General features: G+C 36.1%; 4 protein-coding genes across 4 annotated transcripts; 3 read left to right on the plus strand and 1 right to left on the minus strand.

Moving 5' to 3' along the window:
- Nucleotides 1–11772: 11772 nt before the first annotated feature.
- Nucleotides 11773–13327, plus strand: TfIIEbeta (transcription factor IIEbeta). Its single transcript, XM_017625100.1, has 6 exons — nucleotides 11773–11990; nucleotides 12066–12167; nucleotides 12221–12383; nucleotides 12439–12729; nucleotides 12791–12878; nucleotides 12946–13327. Exons 1-6 carry the CDS (start codon nucleotides 11929–11931, stop codon nucleotides 13113–13115), a joined length of 876 nt encoding a protein of 291 aa, XP_017480589.1. The 5' UTR covers nucleotides 11773–11928; the 3' UTR covers nucleotides 13116–13327.
- Nucleotides 13328–13489: 162 nt separating this feature from the next.
- Hexo1 (beta-hexosaminidase 1) lies at nucleotides 13490–16549 on the plus strand. The gene is made up of 3 exons (XM_017625099.1): nucleotides 13490–14470; nucleotides 14599–15239; nucleotides 15328–16549. Exons 1-3 carry the CDS (start codon nucleotides 14400–14402, stop codon nucleotides 16434–16436), a joined length of 1821 nt encoding a protein of 606 aa, XP_017480588.1. The 5' UTR covers nucleotides 13490–14399; the 3' UTR covers nucleotides 16437–16549.
- A 5-nt stretch (nucleotides 16550–16554) lies between these two features.
- LOC108369895 (transmembrane protein 50A) lies at nucleotides 16555–17686 on the minus strand. The gene is made up of 4 exons (XM_017625104.1): nucleotides 17488–17686; nucleotides 17263–17397; nucleotides 17076–17205; nucleotides 16555–16908 (listed from the first exon to the last, which is right to left on the minus strand). Exons 1-4 carry the CDS (start codon nucleotides 17569–17571, stop codon nucleotides 16799–16801), a joined length of 459 nt encoding a protein of 152 aa, XP_017480593.1. The 5' UTR covers nucleotides 17572–17686; the 3' UTR covers nucleotides 16555–16798.
- Nucleotides 17687–19081: 1395 nt separating this feature from the next.
- Nucleotides 19082–20278, plus strand: LOC108369893 (serine/threonine-protein kinase rio2). Its single transcript, XM_017625101.1, has 2 exons — nucleotides 19082–19285; nucleotides 19354–20278. The coding sequence occupies exon 2, from the start codon at nucleotides 19355–19357 to the stop codon at nucleotides 20210–20212; it is 858 nt and encodes a 285-aa protein (XP_017480590.1). The 5' UTR covers nucleotides 19082–19285; nucleotide 19354; the 3' UTR covers nucleotides 20213–20278.
- Nucleotides 20279–20461: the final 183 nt, after the last annotated feature.

Consider the following 20461-nt stretch of genomic DNA (forward strand, 5'->3'; position numbering starts at 1 on the left):
ATTGATCGTACAAAAAAATAAAACGCGGAGAAAAATTGATTTGCCATTTTTAAAAACTGGGTTATATATAAAAAGGGAAAAAAACGGGAAACCTAAATTGAAAAATGGGAAAAATATATAGAATTGCATGGACAAAAAGAGAATAGACTCGCCCGAAATCTGGCAACACTGCTGGCATTTCTTATAACTTTATGCATTTAATGATCCTGCAGAGGTCGTTCGCATTCACATTTATGTATCACAAATTTTACACATTAAGCGCTCATTCACCATTCGGCACATACGCACGCGCATTTGTTGTAGTGATATAGTATATATGTATGTACATATATATACATTTGGATGTAAAAGTATAAATATGTATGTATGTATGTATGCCTACGTGTATATCTTGTCGCATTGCACATATGTATTTGTGTTATAAGAGTTTTAAGAGAGAGCTGCACTCTAAAGGCCCGTTTACATACAACTTTGGCGTTGCGTTGGCGTTGGCGTTGGCGTTGGCGTCGCTTCGACATCTGACTATGATTACATGCATTTATATGAAAGTCTCCACATAACCAAAATTGGGCAACGTCAACGCAAAAGCAAAACAGAGAGATGGCAAAAAGCGCAGTTACCCTCGGCCGTAAAAACGGAGAACGTATCAGCTGACACGATCTATCTTATGGGATCTGGGTGTTAAGAAAAACTCACCACCGCATGACCGTGACGTAGACGTTGCATCTCTATCTTTCTACCAACAGCAAACTTGATATGTTTCTACGTACTTCTACGCTACGCTACGTACACGTTCGCGTGCGTCGTTCGTCAGCTGTTCCAAATAACCAAAATTATGTGAAATAATTTTCCATTTTTAATCAAATGCGGACAAGAAATAGCGTTTTAATGCATTTATTGGTATAAAATCTTTATTCGCTGCTAGGCGTTCATTGTAGCAAGCAGGGGCGTTACTCGCCAACGCCAACGCAACGCCAAAGTTTTATGTGGGTGGGCCTTTAAAGGCCAACGCCAAAGCCAACGCGTAACTTCTATGTGGACCGGCCTTAAGTGTCATGTTTATTGATGCGCGTCGCTTTTACTTTGTGTCGATTTAGAATACCAGAATGAAAGTTGTTTACCTTTTTAAGTGCATCAGAGTGCAAAACCAAACATATTCTTGTATATATGTATATTTTAAATCTGGTAATTCAGTCCAAATTTTTCAATATGGTGCTTCTTTTTGTATATTTGCTTCGCGTAAACAAAATCAAAATCTTTATATTTTAACGCAACGATTTAGACGCCCCGAACTCGCGCTTGTTAGCCGGCCAAGTAATCAATTGCAACTGTTCGAACGTTCCTTTGGAGTGGAAGAACAAAGCCTATACACAGGGTTGCCAAGTTTTGAATTTGAAAAAGCACTAAAACCCCCAAAAAAAAATCGCGTTTTTTTTCTCGAAAAAAGCACCAAATTTTTATTGGAGTATTTAATGGACTTTGTATGCAAGAAAAATTGTATTGTAGGGATGCCGATTCAAATTAATAAAAAATCAATTTATTCTGTTTTCTATAAATTCAAATATTTTCATTCAAGCGACCTTAAGATTCTTGTTCTTGTTTTCTAATTTACAACTGTGTCCAGCGTTGCCACCTCGCTTAGATGTAAGCAAAATTGATTAATTTTTCCTGACTGTTAAAATACTAAAATTTTCTTTGTTTTGCTAAATCGTTTCTAAAATTCCTATCAAACGAAAGAAAAACCCAGTAATGAAGTTTCATGAACTAAGTGGTAGTTTAAATCTACACTGCAGACTCTTGTGATCTTGTGAACTAAAGGAACATAAAGAAAATTTTCTGTGTCTTATTTGAGCGTCTTTTCCACTGGCGCATAGTGGAAAACATATTTTTGTGTCAAAAAAGCTGTCTGCTCATCAAATCCCACCCGATTTTGATTTTTCTATTTTTTCAATAGTGCTTTTTTGAAAAGTCGTATAAAAAAATTCAGCCCGAACTTAAGGTCTAAAGAGCGAATGTAATTTTGACATGATTGAAAGTGCTGCCACATATTTGGTTGGTAAACATATGCTCTCTCGCTTATGATTGTCATTGTGACATAATTTTGTTTCAATTTTTGTAAAGTTTCTTATAAAACTTACAATTGCTATAAATTGTGCCCCCTGTTTGTCGAGATTTACAGATTTGGTGTCTTCAAACTAAAAAGAAAAGTACCAAAAAACGTACCAAGCACTAAACTCTAAAATTTTCGCGTTTTGAATGAAGCAAAAAAAGGACTAAATTTAGTGCGAAAAGCACCAAGTTGGCAACAGTGCCCATACACAGATTCAATGTTGATTATTTTACTTTTAGGTGGCTTTGCTTTTGGTTGTCGCTCAATTAAATTTTTATAATTTTTCAAAACAAAAGAAAAACAGTTTGAAATAAATTTAGCAATAAAAAGGAGTTTGGCGAATCGTCGGGCAGCAAAGTGAAGAAAGTTTTTCTTGCACATAAGCCAAATTGATCAAAATAGCGTAGTACAAACCCACCATGGTACAAACCAACAATAAAAACATAATTTTGAAACTGATCATTAACTCATGGATAAAATAAAAATTTTTGTTTTGTATACTAAGCAAATGTTTATAATTCGGATTTTGCAAATTAAATAAATTCTCTGCACGTATGGTGAATAGAAATATTCCTTTCCCTTACAGTAAATCTTTTAGTGTGGGCAACAATGATATTTTTCAAATGACGAAGATGCAATCTCTGGGAAGGCAATACCTGTAATTATTGTACCATGCTGCATATGTATGTATGTAGGGATCAGCGTTGCCACTAACAATTTTTTTCCCCCTACCAATTTTCTTCCCAAATCCGACCAAAGTCATCTACAACCTACCAAATAAATTTCAATAACAAAAAAGCATTCTGAAAGCATACAATTTCACTTTTCGAATACAAAACATTTACATATGTAATTTGTACATTTTAAAACAAACAAGAAATAAATAAATGCAGATACAGTCTTAGGCACAGAGATGAGATCATTTAACATTTCTTGGTTATATGAATTTTATACATATGTACATGTTATGTAACAATAAGTTTAATTTCTTAAAAGTAAATTTTAAATCAAATAATGACATATAGCGCGGGTAATTTTTGTTTACAAGTTCCTTGCATAACATTATGCTATTGATACTGTCAATCTTAAGTTTTTATCAAAGAAAGCGTTCTACGGCCGCAGAGCTATGTGGTAATGAAATTATATTAAAACCAAAATTGGCGAGATGCATGAAGCTATTTTCTTTCATTCCATTTTTAATAGAATAAACTTTTTCCCAAAACATATCAATGTCCAGATCGCATTTGTAAAAGTTTTATATCTTCTCTATGTAAAACTTTAATAATATTATACTGGTTTTAACTTCAAGGATTCCAGAACAATTGGCATTACTTTTCAAAAACATCTCAGGTTTCGGTCCAACAAAAATATCAGATATTTTCGTAAAAGCAGGATATAAAATAAAGTTTCAAACTATCCCATTGCTCAACTATTCTCAACACAACGCGTCCTAGTGAAAGCCATCCTGTTTGAGATATGCCCAAGATTTTGTAGGGTTTTACCGAAGAGTAGTCGTGAAATTGCTTCAGCTCATGTATCCTCTTTGGACTGTGGGAAAAGAAACTATATATGTTGCGGCACAGTGTCTCAATGCTTTTCAGCAAACTTTTTACTAGCTTAGCCTGAGCAAAGGTGAAGTAAGTGGCATGTGTACTTTATATAAAATAAATCGATTTCTGCACTCAATAATGTTTTCAGCCCGCCCAAGTCTCCAACCATAACATTGGCTCCATCAGTGGATTGGCAAATGTTTAAAAGGTACAATTGGCAAATATTTATATGCAAAATGATGTTTGAGATATATATATTTTCATAGCTAAGAATTTAAAAACTTAATTCAACTATCCGACCAAAATCTTACTTTGCCGACCAACTTACCAAATGAAAAAGAAGCGACCAAATTTGGTCGGAAAATACCAATAGCGGCAACACTGGTAGGCATGCATTGATCATATATGTGTGTTTGTGTAAGCCCTCACAATAGGTATGCATATATTTATATCGAATACACGATTTTTGAAATTTAAGTCGATCATTTCACATACATATGTACATACCTACATGGCTGCATAAATACATACATACGTAGGTATATATTTATAAACTTTCGTACATACCAATTCATACATTTAAAGTCCAAATAGAAAAAAACTAGCGCAAGTGTAGGTACGCCAAATCCCGACTTGGAATAAATCGCCCAATTGTTTAGTCAAAAGGCGAGTAAATTTATTATCATTTCGAATAATCTTCTCTTTCTTCTTCTTCTTCTTCTTCTTTTTCTTATTCATTTGCGCTACAACTCTTTAATCGATTTTGTCTAGCCAGCTGCCGCCAGTTAGAAACACCAAGTGACCCACCTGGTCTTTTCAATTCGGAGATGGCCTTTGTTTACCACTACTCGCTGTAAAACTCCGTAGACATGTATGTATGTATGTATTTAACTCTTTCTCTGTATATTTTCTCGATCTTTTCGTGGGCCGCCACAGTCAAAAATAACACTTGCCGAGTCTCCGTTTAATTTCCAGCGGGGTCGATCAGTCTCAGTCCATTATTAGACGGCTGAGTATCATTGATGTCGCCTAGCTAATTTTCAGGTCGTGATTGGGAAGTACTAGTAGGTGTCTAGACCAGTGATTCCCAAAGTGGTCCAGGTGGACCCCCAGGGGTCCACGAGAGACTCGACGGGGGTCTACGATGGCGTGAAAAAAATATGAGGGTCCACGAAAATGGATCAAGCAACCATCCTCTTTATTTAACTTTAATTTTTTTGAGTGGTGTGTAGGCTCTTGATGCACTGCTGCACTTACCGTCACTTTGTGTCTTCATACGTGGTGAACCTTAAAGGACACCTTCAGACTAAAAAGAAACCGATATTCTTATAACACTGATTGGGGCGAGGAGAAAATTGCTGGCGGCTGAGGTTTGAGCACTTGTGTCGTTTCAGTGATATGGGATAGTACGCCACCACGATGTCGAGAGCAAAGGTGGCGCCCATCTCGATACCGCTATTCCGCTATCAGTGAATTTGACAGAGTTCCCTGAGGCTGAATGCTGGTTTAATTCCAGCACTCACACATTGTCGAATCTTCACTGATGGCTCCAAGCTGACTCTGTGTCTGGACCTGGGGTCTTTTTCGAAGCTAATTGGGATAAGCTTCACTTTTCGCTGGGGGAATATGCCCCGATCTTCCAGGCTGATGGCAATAGACTACGTGGTGGAGGGAAAGGAGTTTACTTACCTGAAGTGACAACCAGGCTGCAATTAAGGCATTGGCCAGCCCTCTATCTAAGTACTTCCAAACTAGTTCGGCGATGCAAGTCTCGACTTATGTTATTACTAAAAAATATAACTCCTCAGAGCGAGAGAGTACTTTGATCGCTTTACGAACTCTGTTTTTTAAAACTTGCAAGTGTGTAATCCAATTATTTTAATAAATGGAACACAAGAAAATATTTTATTTTTATTTTTACCACTCCGAATTTAGTTTCGGAACTCACCCGCGATGCAAATTTACATCGTTAGATCTAATCTTCACATTTTTTGATGAGCTTTGGGAATATGTTAAAATGTAAATGGAAATGTAGCAGCTGGGGGTCCACCGAAACCAGTAAGGTTTTGAAAAGGGGCCACCGAAAATTCGATAGTGTCCATACCAGTACGACTGAAATTCAAGGCGATCGATACTGAATGGTAATTCGATATGAATATGCTTTTACTAATAAATAAATATACATACGTATAATGTATAAATGTATGTACAAGTACATATGTATGTATGTATGCACGTACCACACCATACGTAATTAGAAAATAATCTCGAATCTAGATGCTCGCCGCTGGTATAGTTATCTGTTCTGCATGCATCGGAGGGGCGTCTTCAAATGCATCGCCAGCAGGCACTTTTGGAGCAAGTGAATGCCCGGAGGCATACACACACATACACACATATGTACGTATAAATGTACATTAGGGTGCTCAAAAAAAAGTAAAGTCGGAATTTTAATGCTCTCGCCCCCTAGGATTGTTCTATACCGAAAAAAATTATACCACTGTTTGTTTATTTTGAAATCAAAATTTTTTTAGAGGTCGTTCACAGCGCTCAAAGTTTTCCATGTAGTTTATATGGGGAAAAAAGTTTTCGTAGAAATGGTATGGAATTCTTGAAATACAATATTTTTCGTTCGGAAATCTTCGTTTGTCTTCAGGAGACTTCCAATAAAAATACCCAATCGTTTATTTAACCATTTTCTACTAGTAACTATTTATTATAGGACCCCTAAAACCTCAAATGGGTCCCTCATTGAATTTTTTGAGATTTTTAGAGGTCCTATAAAACTAGCCAATAATATAAAATGGTTAAATAAAAAATTGAACATTATTATTGAAAGTCTCCTGAAGAGAAACGCAGTTTTTCGATCGAAAAATATTGATTTTAAAGAGTTCTATACAATTTCTACGAAAACTTGTTTTTTTCCCACATAAAATACATGGAGAACTTTGAGCGCTTTGAGCGACTTCTAAAAGTTTCTTATTTCAAAATAAAAAAAACAGGTGGAAAGTTTTTTTCTATATATGTACATAGAACAATCATAAGGGCTGAGAGCATTAAACTTTCGAATTTACTTTTTCACGTACATTTTTTGACCACCTTAATGTGCATGCATTGTGTAGATATGTATGTTTCCACATTGTAGAAGTTTTTTTAATCTGTATGAATGTACATCAGCCAACACCAGCGCCAGATTAGTTAAAAGCTTTCTCCTCCATACCATGTATGTATGTATATTTTAGATTTTTTAATTTTTATTATCGTACATATGTATGTATGCATATGCGTTGAGAGCAAAGGAATCTGTAGCTATGCCGGAATGTTAAAAAAATAAAATTAATTTTATGAGAACTAGCATAGAACCCCACAATAAAATGCTAAACTAGTGAAAAAGATATCTTGTTCAGAACTACATGGTTGCTACAACTTGCATCAGTCTCTTTTACTTCTAAACTATAATTGATGGAAATGCCTTATTTACGCAGCTAAGTTCCAATTTGGCATTTATTCGTGGCTGCGTATATTGGAAATTTCCATCAATAATAGATTAGAAATAAATGCGTCTGATGCTTTGGCTTGATGCATTTCGGACCACACCCTACATATCTGCGGCATGTGAGATATACCAGCGCTTCAACGTTGGTTCTGGTGTTGTGATTAGAGCGGCAGCGTGAGCAAAGTTAACATATCCCATAACTAAAAGATTTTCAACTAAGAAAAGGCATTTTAGAGTTTTCATTTTACTTGTTGGTGTTGGTTGATTTTTCCGAGAGTTGGTTGATTTTTAGAACGAAAAAAAAAAACACTGAAGATGGTACAACGACGAAACCGATTTGTCTCCAAACCAAACTTGACAAAGGATAAGAGAAATTTGTTTCAAAATAAATAATTTTTATTTTGCTCTTACAGAGTAAGGAAATTGATAAATGCGCGATACTTGAGCTCAATTATACATACCACATCTGAGTTTTTAGTTTGTTACTAATGCCTGTGACAGACACCTAGGGGCGTGTGTGCATCGGTAACCACCTCTGAGACACAACCTTTCTGATGCAAAAAGAATTATAGAAATCGGTTGACGTGGTCCAAAGTTATGCGGTAACATACATAAAAAAAAATCTCCGACGAACTGATAACCTCCTCCTTTTTTGGAAGTCCGTTAAAAATATAAGTACATTTGTATGGATTTGCACAAGGAAGTTAAAATTTTGCACATTTAAAGAATAAACAGTAATAAAAGATGATACCAGCGCTTGGAAATGCTAATTTTCTTAAAGTTTTCTGCATATTCAAACTATTTTTTTTATCACAAATAAAATTTTGTTTTCTAAATTCTCATCTTTTTTATCAATATTTTATATCGTTTTGCTTTCATTTCGACAACTCGTAGCTGTGTTTCATAGAATACCAGCCAAATACAATGAAACTTGAAACAAACAAATAATAAAATTATAGTTTAAAAAAATAAAACCTCCCTATTATAATTGCAATATTACATAGTTACATCCCGAGCTAATAAAAGGAAGGTAAAAAGAAAGTAGTTTTGGCGCATTCCAAAACGTCAAAAAACAAAGCATCAGTATCGATTATTTCCAAACCGCACTAGAAGAAAAAGTATAACTTGCGCAACCTAGTTGAAAACTAGTATCTAACCGTGGTTGCGCAAATTTGCCATTACAATCTACCGAAATTTAGAAATAAATGATACTGATGCTTTATATTTTGACGTTTTGGAATGCACCCTTTCATTTAATGACATTCAGTGGCGGATACAGCGGGGGGGGAGCTTTGGGGGTTAAAGTTAGGGCTGCCAGACCTCCCGGTTTTCCCGGACATGTCCCGATTTTAGACTATTTGTCCCGGTGTCCCGGTCCAACCTTAAAATGTCCCGGGTTTCGTTTTAGTGTCCCGTTTTTTGATTTGATTGCACAAATTTGAATAAAAGTTCAAAAATCACTACACTAAGGGAAAAAACGCGTTGTAATATTCAGAAAATGTTATGAATTCACTGAGGGAAATAACGCATAGTAAACATGAATATTTTCTATTTGATTATCGTTTAAAAATGTTCGTATTTAAACATGAATACTTTCATAACAGGCACGCGTGATGTTGATTCAAACTCAACATTTAAATGCACATTTACATGTCTGGCTGTAGCTGAGTGCGCGACGATGCTTGCCACAATTTGCTAATTTCCAGAGGGTCAGGGTTCAATTCCCATTACAACCAGCATGGAATTTAAATATTTTTTTAACTTGATTATGAAAAAGCAATCGGTAATTGCAAATCGCTTCATTTTAATATGGGCGTATTTGAATTGAATATTTCTATACTAAATACTAAAATTTGTATACTTAAATGTATTACGAGTTGGGTTGGTGCTCTTGCATATGCGTGTTTTTTTAATTTAGCACGCTTTTTTAATTCTAAACTTCTTTCTCTCAATGCACCGATTTAATTTGTGAAATAGCCACATTTCGAGATAGTTGAACTTTGCACAAGCAATAGTCGATGATTAGTATATCGATGGCTGAGTGGAAGGTCGACCTACCTTGGCAGCCAGTTCTAGAAGACCCTATCTCAGAAATTTTTCAACAACGCTTTATCTCAGACAACTTTTCAAGAACGCCCTACTTCAGAATTTGATTGAATTCGTACGAATTATCGTGGTTTTTCTCAAATCGCGTTCCGGCAGACCAAAAAATTATCCATCACTCAAAAACTGTGAGTGCAAAGTGGCAGTTCCCCTGAGAGAAGTTGCAAATTCTTGCTGGAAAATTTTTAGCCAGCAATCACGAAAAACATGTGATTATGGCACATGGTTGCATTTTCGTCTACGATAATTTGAATAAATAAGTTCGTTGAATTTAAAAATTTATAAACACGAGCGATTTTTTATGAAAAAAGGAAGTAAATACTTGTTGATATAATTGATTTACTTAATTCCAATGATTTGAACTTAACTCGGCTGAAAAAATTGTATTCGCAATCGGAATTCAATTGCAACCAGAGGCGATTTAAGAAACCCGACAGTACGATAAAGAAATTGAAATGTATGTATATTAAAGGAGGTCAGAACAATAAGAAATATACACGTATATACTGTTTTTGTCCATCTGAAAGAATTTGAAAAATTCTGTAAAAATGTATTATGTTTAAAATGCAACCGTGGACGCCAGCTGGCAGGGAAACTTGCAAATTCCTGCAAATTTGCGTTCGTGCAGAAATTTGCAAGTTTCTCAACTTGAGAGAGAATTTGAGGGAATTTTTTCTTACTCTCTGATATTTAGATCAGCCGTGTCCAGCGCAGGGCACTTGCTTATGGAGTTCTGCCGGCGTTGGGCATGCCTCATTTAGATTCCTGCTGGATCTTCAACGAACAAACCTTATGGCACATTCTCTCATTAGCTCGCTGTTCGCAGTATTCATCCACTTGACGTTTCTCATTGTTCGATTTTCGTTGCCGCAGTATTCGCCATGGTTCAATAAAAAAATGCCAAATTTCCTGCAAATACATTAAAATTTACAAAAGGAATTTCCCTACTAAGTGCCTACTTTATATATGCAACCTTTTATAAGGGAGTGTTAAATCGCGGCTGTCAATAATGATCTAACCTTTAAGGCCCGTCCACATAGAACTTTGGCTTTGCGTTGGCCTTGGCGTCGCTTCAACAGCTGACTATGATTACATGAATTCAAATGCTGCCCTCCACATAGCCAAAATTCGACAACGCTCACCCCAACACAAAGCAAAAAGATGTCCAACTCTCAACTTTTTGCGTGCGTCGCACGTCAGCTGTTGCAAAAAATAAAATTATGTGAAATATTTTTCCTTTTTAATCAAGTGCAGACAAGAAAAATCGTTTTTAATGCAATTATTGATATGAAATATTAATTTATCTGTCGTTAGTATGTTAATTTAGTGGCCCAAGCATTCGCTGCCAAGCGTTCATTGTAGCAAGCATACTTTTAGCCATGATAAAAAACATTACAAGATAAAATCATTGAGGGGCAGTCTGACGTTTGCCAGCAATATAATTTTAAAATTCGAACTCAAGCTCACACACACATTCTCATTTATAATCTCAAACAACAACAATTGTGAACAATTTCATTTTTTTTATTTTCAATTTTATATGATTTTAAAATGTTTGCAAACGTCAGAAAAAAATCATGGCCGACGAATTGAGACAGTGATTTTACCTGCCAATGTTTTTATCATGCTTTTAGCGTGCGTTGTGTCAAACCAACGCGAAAGTTCTATATGGACCGGACCGGCCTTTAATTATTGAATCATGAGTATTCGCCACACTATAGTGAACGAAGACTTCCGCATATGAAGAAGAAGAACAAGTTTCGCACATAACGGCGCGTTTACATTAGACAATGCTGTCAAGACAATAAATAAATACGTATTAGTAGTCAAAAATGCTTGTAATTAACTCCGCGACGATGTCAGGACGACAATAGTGATGACAATTCATATTGAGCAAAATGTCGGACGTGAACGATGTATTATAATACGCATTTCGCGCAAGCGATTTAAGCTAAAAACTAAAATGTAATAAAGAAGAGACAAATTTACATACACATCAGCGTATCTTGTGTTATAATAGCTCTTTTGTTGTGAATTTCTCTTCTTTCTTGCACAATACGTCAACATTATTGTCTGCATACGTCAAATCCTTGTCCGAATGTTTATGTTAATGTTCCTAATGTCAAAATGATGTGTTCTTTGTAAACAAGGCGAACTCATATTACAACAAACACATCATTTTGACATTAAGAAGTATCGCGGCGAAAATCTAAATTCGCCAGTAACCGGCCACACATCGATGCATCGATTTTCATATGATTTTTAAGATAATGTTTCACAACAAGCAAAATTTTATAAAATTCTAAATACATTACTGCAACTGAGCTAATTATGGTTTTAACGGAACTTCTTGCAATCATTTCATTTTTTTTTTGTCAAAGTAACTTCGCTTTTTTGAACAATTTAAAAACTGGAATGACGGTTCAATGTGCCGGAGATGTCAGTTTACAAAAAAACATCGATGCACCGATACATCGACTATTTATACCACACCGTGTAAAATTTTCGATACATCGAAGCAAAACATCGATATTTTCGATGCATCGATGTTTTTCCGACATTCCTAAAAGAACGAGCATCTCCAAGTTAACAGCTGTGTCATAATTATTTGTGTGTAAACAGAAAGAAATAAGTGTTTCCGTTAAGTATTAGAGGTTTATTACAATACCATGGATCCGGCTCTACTTAGGGAACGCGAAGCGTTCAAGAAAAGGGCTATGGCCACTCCCACGTGAGTTTATCCATTTATTAGATATTGCCAATATGTGTACATGTGTATGTAAATACTTTTTCTTTCCCCATGCAGCGTGGAGAAAAAGCCAAAGACTGAGGCACCGCCACCGCCTGCTAAAGATGATGCTAAAAAGAAAATGCGTCCTCCGAGCGCTCCTAAATTGGATGCCAGCACGTAGGTTGTATCATGGCACGTTTATCATCTATTTAATTTCATTATCACACAAGGTATAAGACTATGTCTGGAAGTTCGCAATATCGGTTTGGTGTGCTAGCGAAGATTGTAAAACATATGCGTACTCGGCATCAAGATGGCGATGACCATCCTTTGACCATTGAGGAAATTTTGGATGAAACTAATCAACTGGACATTGGACAATCTGTTAAAAATGTAGTCTCTAACTACACACAGAACTGGAAAAAATATAGACTCTATGTATTTTCAGTGGCTAGCCTCCGAAGCCCTCACAAATAACCCAAAAATTGAGGCAACACCGGATGGGCATCGCTTCAGCTTCAAACCGGTATATAAAATTAAGGATGGCAAAAATTTATTGCGCCTACTCAAGCAGCACGATTTGAAGGGTTTAGGAGGGGTATTGCTGGATGATGTACAGGAATCATTGCCCCACTGTGAAAAAGTACTCAAAAATCGTGCTTCTGAAATCATATTCATAGTTCGGCCGATCGATAAGAAAAAGATATTATTTTACAATGATAGGACAGCAAATTTTATGGTACACTCTATTTGGTTTTACTTATTTCATGCAATTTGAATAGTCACTTCTGCATTCATAGGTTGATGAGGAATTTCAAAAGTTGTGGCGCTCAGCCACAGTGGATGCCATGGATGATGCCAAAATTGATGAATATCTTGAAAAACAAGGTGAAGTATTTTACCCGTCACCTATTTTGTAAGCATTATTCACGTTTGTTTGGAATTCCACATGTAGGTATCCGTTCCATGCAAGATCATGGACCAAAGAAACCAGTACCAAAGCGTAAGAAGGCTGTAAGCAAGAAGCGACAGTTTAAGAAACCCAGAGATAACGAACATTTAGCTGATGTTTTGGAAACGTATGAGGACAACACTTTAACTCAGAAAGGTTCTAATCCAACATAAATAGTTTTAAATTTTTTTATAAAAACAATTTGACTAAAATAATCTGATATCGATATTAACTCAGAAAGGTGTTAATCCAACATAAATAGTTTTAAATTTTTTTATAACAATTTGACTAAAATAATTTGGTATCGATATTATAACAAGTTTGTACATTTCTGGCCTTTGGAAAAAGCTTCACCAATGGGTACTAATTAGTTAAAATATTATTTGAAAAAAAAAACATTGAAATATTGCTTTAAAGAGGCAGTGACCTAACTTGAGATATGTTTTTTTTTTTTAACAAAATGCCACATATACATCTGTGGTCATAAGCAATAATCGCCTAAGTCGAAAATCCTGAATTCGAGAAAAAACGCTTTAAAGATTTGGATTGTAATGCTAACCTTATGGGGAAAACAAAATACTTTCGCCTATAACTTTTTAAACAGCATAGCTGGCGAGATGGGGAATTCAGGTACGCATGGAATAGGGGTTGAAGAATACGATAGTATATATACATATTTGTAACTCCATTCTTTCTTAAGTCGACTTAGGCGGTTATTGCTTATAACCACAGACATATGTATGTATGTATATATCTACCAAATGAAAATATGTATTAGAATTGCTATTTGCCCTTAAGAAAACTTATTAAAACCGATAGTCAATTTGAAAATTAAGCTCTGCTATATTTCTGGCAATCGCCATTACCACCAGAAAAGAGCAAGCCAAATTACGAAACATTTGTTTAACCTTTCTATATTGATTAACGCTTTCTAAAGAACCAGTTATGCCTCTTTGATTGCTTTGTTCGCAATTTTTGTTCTTTTTCTGGTCTCAAACTCTGTGGTCGTGAACTGTAAAAGAAAAACTCATAAATACATAGTATTTATGTAGATGCTCATATGCCTAGTATATAATATAAATAATATATATTTACAAGGTTTGCCTTTAAAATCAATCAGCAATAAATATTATGCCAGATACGTACATACATATGTACAATTTTGCAGCCGATAAGTACCTGCCGCACACACAATCAGCCAAGCAAAGTGCGTACCTAAAATTTAGTTTTTTTATCTTGCGGTTACACCTTAGACGCGCCATTCTGTCAGAGTGTGGGTGATTTTTTAGTTTCTTTCGGTACGCTGTTCTCTTTATTGGTGCCAACAAACTAGTACGATTTATTTGCACTGTAGTACGAGCAAGTGATATTGAAATTGGTTGGCTTACTTGCAGTCATTTCACATATAGCCGCCGTAGTGAGCTGGCAAAACTTGTTTAAATAAAACCAGTGAAAACATGAGGGTGCTAACACCTTTACTAGTGATATTTGTTTTAGGAGTACAAAAGTCGGGTGCATCCAGTGACGAGTGAGTTTGCTTTCACAAAATTTACTTATCATTTCAAGTACTAGAAATAAAAATATTGAATATTTCATAGTGGGTGCTGTGAACGCCATTTAGAATGTTCCACAAATTCTCATATTCTTCCCTTTCAGCCTTATATATGGTTACGAATGCCAAAACAGTAGATGTGTCAAGGTTGAGCTGGACGCGCAGAATTTCCAGAAAGCGATAAGCCTACCAGTTTGTCGCCTGTTCTGTAGCGGCAGTGTCCCCGGCACAATATGGCCCCGTCCAAGTGGTCTCGTTAATTTTGACAGTTATATGCTGGCAGTAGACACAGAAACTATAGAATTTCAATTGCCCAGTTTTAGTAAACAGGCACACCTTTGGGACGAAAGTAAAAATCGTTTTATGCGACTACTATACTCCGGGGTACCGAATAAGAACGTTCTCAGAAAGGGCGGACGTCAGCTAAAAGTGTTGGTGGAATTAAAGTCAATCGTAGATGATGTGCTGCCCAAGCTTACTTTAGATACCGATGAGAGCTATTCACTGCAAATTTCCTCAGCAAATAACAGCGCAGCAACTGCCACGATTTCAGCAAGCAGCTATTTTGGTGCTCGGCATGGTTTGGAAACGTTATCTCAGTTATTAATATATGACGACATTAGACGCGAGATACAGATTTTAGCTCGTGCCGATATCGATGATGCCCCGGCCTTCAAATGGCGTGGTTTACTTTTGGACACTTCGCGCAACTTCTTCAGTGTAAAGTCAATTAAGCGCACTCTGGGTAATCTTATAATTTCCGTAACACAATAATATTAAGATATATATATGTATATGTATATGTAATTGCTATTAATTATTTTGTTATATAGATGCTATGGCCATGGTGAAGCTGAATACCTTCCACTGGCATATAACTGATTCCCATAGTTTCCCATTAGAAGTCAAATCTCAGCCTGAACTGTATAAATTAGGAGCCTATTCGCCACGTAAGGTTTATAGCCATGTGGAAGTTGCAGAGATCGTGGAATATGGTCGAGTACGTGGGATTCGTGTAATGCCTGAGTTCGATGCGCCCGCTCACGTTGGCGAAGGCTGGCAGCACAAGGATATGCTGGCATGTTTTAATGCCCAGCCATGGAAAAATTATTGCGTGGAACCGCCTTGCGGCCAGCTGGATCCTACTGTTGAAGAATTGTACCCAGTGTTGGAAGATATATATCGGGAAATGTTCGATCTTTTCGACCCGGATGTTTTTCATATGGGCGGCGACGAGGTATCAGTCGATTGTTGGAATAGTAGTAAACGCATACAAAACTGGATGCTAGAGAAGGGATGGACTTTAAATGAAACAGATTTCATACGACTATGGGCTCATTTTCAAAACGAAGCTTTAATTCGTGTAGACACAGTTGCTCAATCTCAACAGCCACTAATTACCTTGTGGACTAGTCATCTCACCCAGGTGCCTTACATTGATGATTATTTAGATAAGGAACGTTACATCATACAAATATGGACGACTAAAGGCGACAATAAAATAAGAGACATTTTAAAACGTGGTTTCCGCGTTATAATTTCAAATTACGATGCTCTCTATTTTGATTGCGGCGGACCTGGTTGGGTTAACGATGGCAGTAATTGGTGTTCACCTTACATTGGCTGGCAGACAGTTTATGACAACGACTTGGACACTATTGCTGGCGAGTACAAGTCCCAAGTAATGGGCGCTGAAGCAGCTATCTGGTCGGAGCAAATTGATGAGTTCACGGTGGATTCGCGGTTTTGGCCACGGGCTAGTGCCTTGGCTGAACGTTTATGGTCGAATCCGAAAGAATCTTGGAGGCAAGCCGAAGCGCGAATGCTATATCATCGCCAACTCTTGATAGATCGCGAAATCGGGGCGGAATCAATGCAGCCAGAATGGTGCTTTCAAAACGAAAACCAATGTCCAATAAATGCATATGATGCAAAATTTTGATTTTAAGTTCGTTACTTAATATGCTCATGATCGTCTTAATACTCATAATATTTCCTATACTTGCAAATGTATTATTATGAAATGAATCCAGGTTGCAATAAATATTAAGGGCTTGAAATTAAATATTTAATATTTTTCTTTAATGATTATAGTTAGTTATACGATGCAAGAATCACTCGTTATATGTGTTATAAACAGACGTATCTTATGAGATATATGGATGTATACTAGCATAAACGTACATACTTATATATGTGGTTACATTAATAAGGTATAGCAATATTTTATAAAGAAAAGAAAATGTAAATCTATTATCTAACTTAACTTTATGATTGGATAGCTCTTCAAAAATTATTGCTAATTTACTCGTTCCAATCCTCCTCGTTTCGGCCAAACTTGTAAACAAGACTCCCAATAAGAATAAGAACATTTTGCATGAGAAGGGCTACACCAGGCCAGTTGTCTTTTTTGGCTGTTAGAAAAAAGAAAAAATCGTTGAAATTTTAAAATAGCTAAATACTTATTTAAAACTCTTTGGAATAGTAGTTGGGCTGGGAAGAGAACTTAACAAAAGCCGCAAATAAAGAAGTTCCAATATTTAAATACTCTAAGTTTGAGGCGCATTGACAATTAACTTACTATTATTGATGAAATCATCGATCATAACCCACACTGCTGCCACAATCGAAGCAAATCCCATTACGAATCCAATGAGTAGCCAAATTTTTGCAATTTGGGCTCCAGACTCTGATGTATTCTCTTCAGAAATCTATTAAATATAACATTGAGCATTGGACTGTGAAGCAATGGTAATTATTTAGCTTACGTGAGAATTTTTGACAGTGTTCACCATGAAAAAACTGATGGTACCGAATACCCCTATAAATACATGCCCAGTAGTGATCTGGTGTTGGTTATCTACTGACATAGCATCGATCAGGACCCACCAGCCTGAAAAAAACTACAACAAAAAAAAATATATATGTAAATATGTTACTGCTTTTGTAAACAAAACTGAAAAAATAGCAGTCCATAATCCGCCTGCACTTACAAGGAATCCAGCAATCAATGATGAATTTTTGTTACGGGCTGTCTCGGAAGTGAACCACTCGCGTACATTTTCCAACAAAGTCATTTTTACAACACAGGATTTTTTCCTTAAAAATTTTTTTGCTTAATAAATATGTTGACTAATTCACAACTAGTGATGGCAGCTATTAATTATTTGCTGAAATCAATCGATTATTTTTGCCCAATTTCCGATTTACACCCCTATTCGCGTGTTGTCACAGCCAGTGCTGCCGCTGCCCTTCAATTGAAGTTTTTAACTTCACTTTGGTAGCCTTCAAAAGTCTTTGGCGCGTATTCATAGTCCAGCCACTAAGTCGAAACTAATAAAGTTGCAAATTAAATTTAAGTACCAACTTAAAATTCACTTCTATTATAGTCGCATTTCACACTTCTACTAAGTAGTTTTAACTTATGGGCTGTTTTTGCTTACGCGTAAAAGCACATTTAGCTCTAAATGTACATTTATCCATACAAAATTCGTCACCTAAATGCAACTCCATCTTTGCATTTAGAATCTAAATGCTAAAAGCAACCCTGTGATCTTCCAAAATTTCCACAATTCGCACATGGTTTAAGGCCTGTATGCAGCTCTCAAGAAAAGCAAAAAATCCATATAAAATGACGTACAAGAAATGGCTAAGAAATTTTCTTGAGTCAAATTTCCTTAAGGCAGTACGCAGTTGTTAAGAAACTTACTACGCTTTCTACTACGGTTTTCTAAATTTTTTGTGAAAAAAGAGCACAAGGCAACCCAGGCTTGCAACAGAAATATATGCCCGTTCCATTATTTCTTGAGGAAAGAGTGAGGCAACAGGCTGTGAAGTATCAAAAATGTCAAAATTCCTTGGACACACACACGAAATAATGGCAAATTTTTCTTGACCGTTTTCTTGAGAGCTGCATACAGGCCTTTAGATTTTTTTTTTCCTTTTCAGTAGAGGTTTTTGCACATTATCTTTTCCGTGAGAATTTATCGTAATAGATACGGATCTGAATAAGCGACTGGAACACGGCTGTTTGTCAAAAGCATACGATTTCAAACTCGCGTAAATGTACATCTGCTAAATGCGATAGCATGAACGCTCTTCGAAAACATATGTTCGAAAGTGCTAAATGTTGCATTTTAAATGCAGCAAAAACGCTGCATTAGTTGTGAACTAAGTATGACTATGAATATGCGCCAATATATATATATGTATATATTTAGAAGATGTTTATTTAAATGGCGTAGAATAAGTATATATTTGTTTTAAACATTCGTTGTTTTTGTGAAAGCGTTTACAATTTTTTGTTGGTACCATTTTATTTGATTTAGTAAATTTTTTCTGACGTTTGGTACGATTTCGAAAAATTCATTTATCATCCCTGATCTGAAACCCGACGAAAGCTTAATGGCTTTTAAACAACAATCTATAACTAAACTTAAGTGCCATTTAAATATTCATTTGAAATTGGCACATATTAGAGCGGTTTTCTTCTAGGAGTCAGTAAAATAAAGATGTTTTGATATTTTCTTCAACTGGTTGAGCATCTTAAAGAAAGTTCATGTGTGTATATTTCAGCCATTCATTTTTTTTTTTCGTGCAACCCTGCGTGAGTTGAACGCAAAAGCTACCTGAAAAATCTTCTCGTGCGAAAGCTCCATTTTCAATTCATTTCCGAAAAGTGACAAAGTGTTTTTGTAACTTCAATTTTTCAATTTGTCTGCAAAACGCATGGATAAAGTTTTTCCGCTAACTTGTCTGACTACACCTTAAACCTAACAAAAAGCCCTAAATGTAAAACCAAAATAATAACACGTGCATCTGTATTGTTACTAAAAGTTCATAAATTTCACAATTTTTAGAATGTCATCGTCAGAAGATGAACAATCTGAGAGCCAGTTGCAATCAGATGATGGGGAGCAGCAGGAGCTCGACTTAGACGCTAGTGACACTGATTCCGATGAAGATGACGAGAATTCCGATGACGAACTGGTCAAACCAAAATCCCTCGAGGAGAAAGTTACTGAGGAGCTTACTAAAAAGTACTCAGAACGCCAGGGTAAACAATTGTATATTCGCTTCCCCCATAAACTACCTGAGGAAGATGACGAGTTTCAGGAACAGGCAAAGACGCTGTCTCCTCTGATTGTGAAGGCTCATAAACCCCGGCAGAAACACGCACGTTTCTGCCTCGTTGATTTCAATTCACGGGAAGACCGCGATATTGCCTTCAAGGCAATAAAAGCTTCGGCGAAGAAAAGTGAAAGGAAAATCGTTGTATCGATTCCACGCACAGAGAACTCGGAATTTGTCCAGGAGCTCGTTCAACGCAGAATAAATGCTTTAGAGAAGAAGAAAGCAAAGGCGCGTTTAAGACATGCGAGTAAATTAGCATTGCGGGCGAAAAATTTCACATCCTCGATTGTTATAACAAATCTGCCTCGAAGTGCCTCGAAAGCGGAGGTGCGTCGGTTATTCCCAACAGCGGTTGATGTGCAAATAAAACCACGAAAAGGTCACTTGATCGCTTCTAGTATAGCCGCAGTCACGTTACCTACGACAATGGAGGCGCGTGCAGCAGTAAAAAAGAAACAATCTTTGGGCGGAACGGAACTTAAAATTCGATACGATACGCAGCAGCTTAAGAAGCCCAGAAGTAAATCAAAGACCAAAGATAGACGGAAGGGTCACAAGGGTTTGCAGCCTGCGGCAAAAAACTAAGAGAGATTAAATTTATAATATTACAACTGTCCAAGAAAAATCTAAACAATAAAAAAAAATTATTTAGTCGCTCTCGTATAATCTTCTATGATATAAAAAAATTAAATCTGTATATAACGATTATAATATGACCCAAAAATAAAAATCATAATCTAATGGCCTTATTCATAAAAAATAAAGTAGGTTTAAAGAGCTTTATAAATTGACGATTTCATACATTTTTCCATTTTATAAAGCTTTTATTATAAA

This window comes from Rhagoletis zephyria, unplaced genomic scaffold, assembly GCF_001687245.7.
Source record: "Rhagoletis zephyria isolate East Lansing unplaced genomic scaffold, Rhagoletis_zephyria_1.1 Rzeph_scaffold_03892, whole genome shotgun sequence".
Taxonomy (NCBI): domain Eukaryota; kingdom Metazoa; phylum Arthropoda; class Insecta; order Diptera; family Tephritidae; genus Rhagoletis; species Rhagoletis zephyria.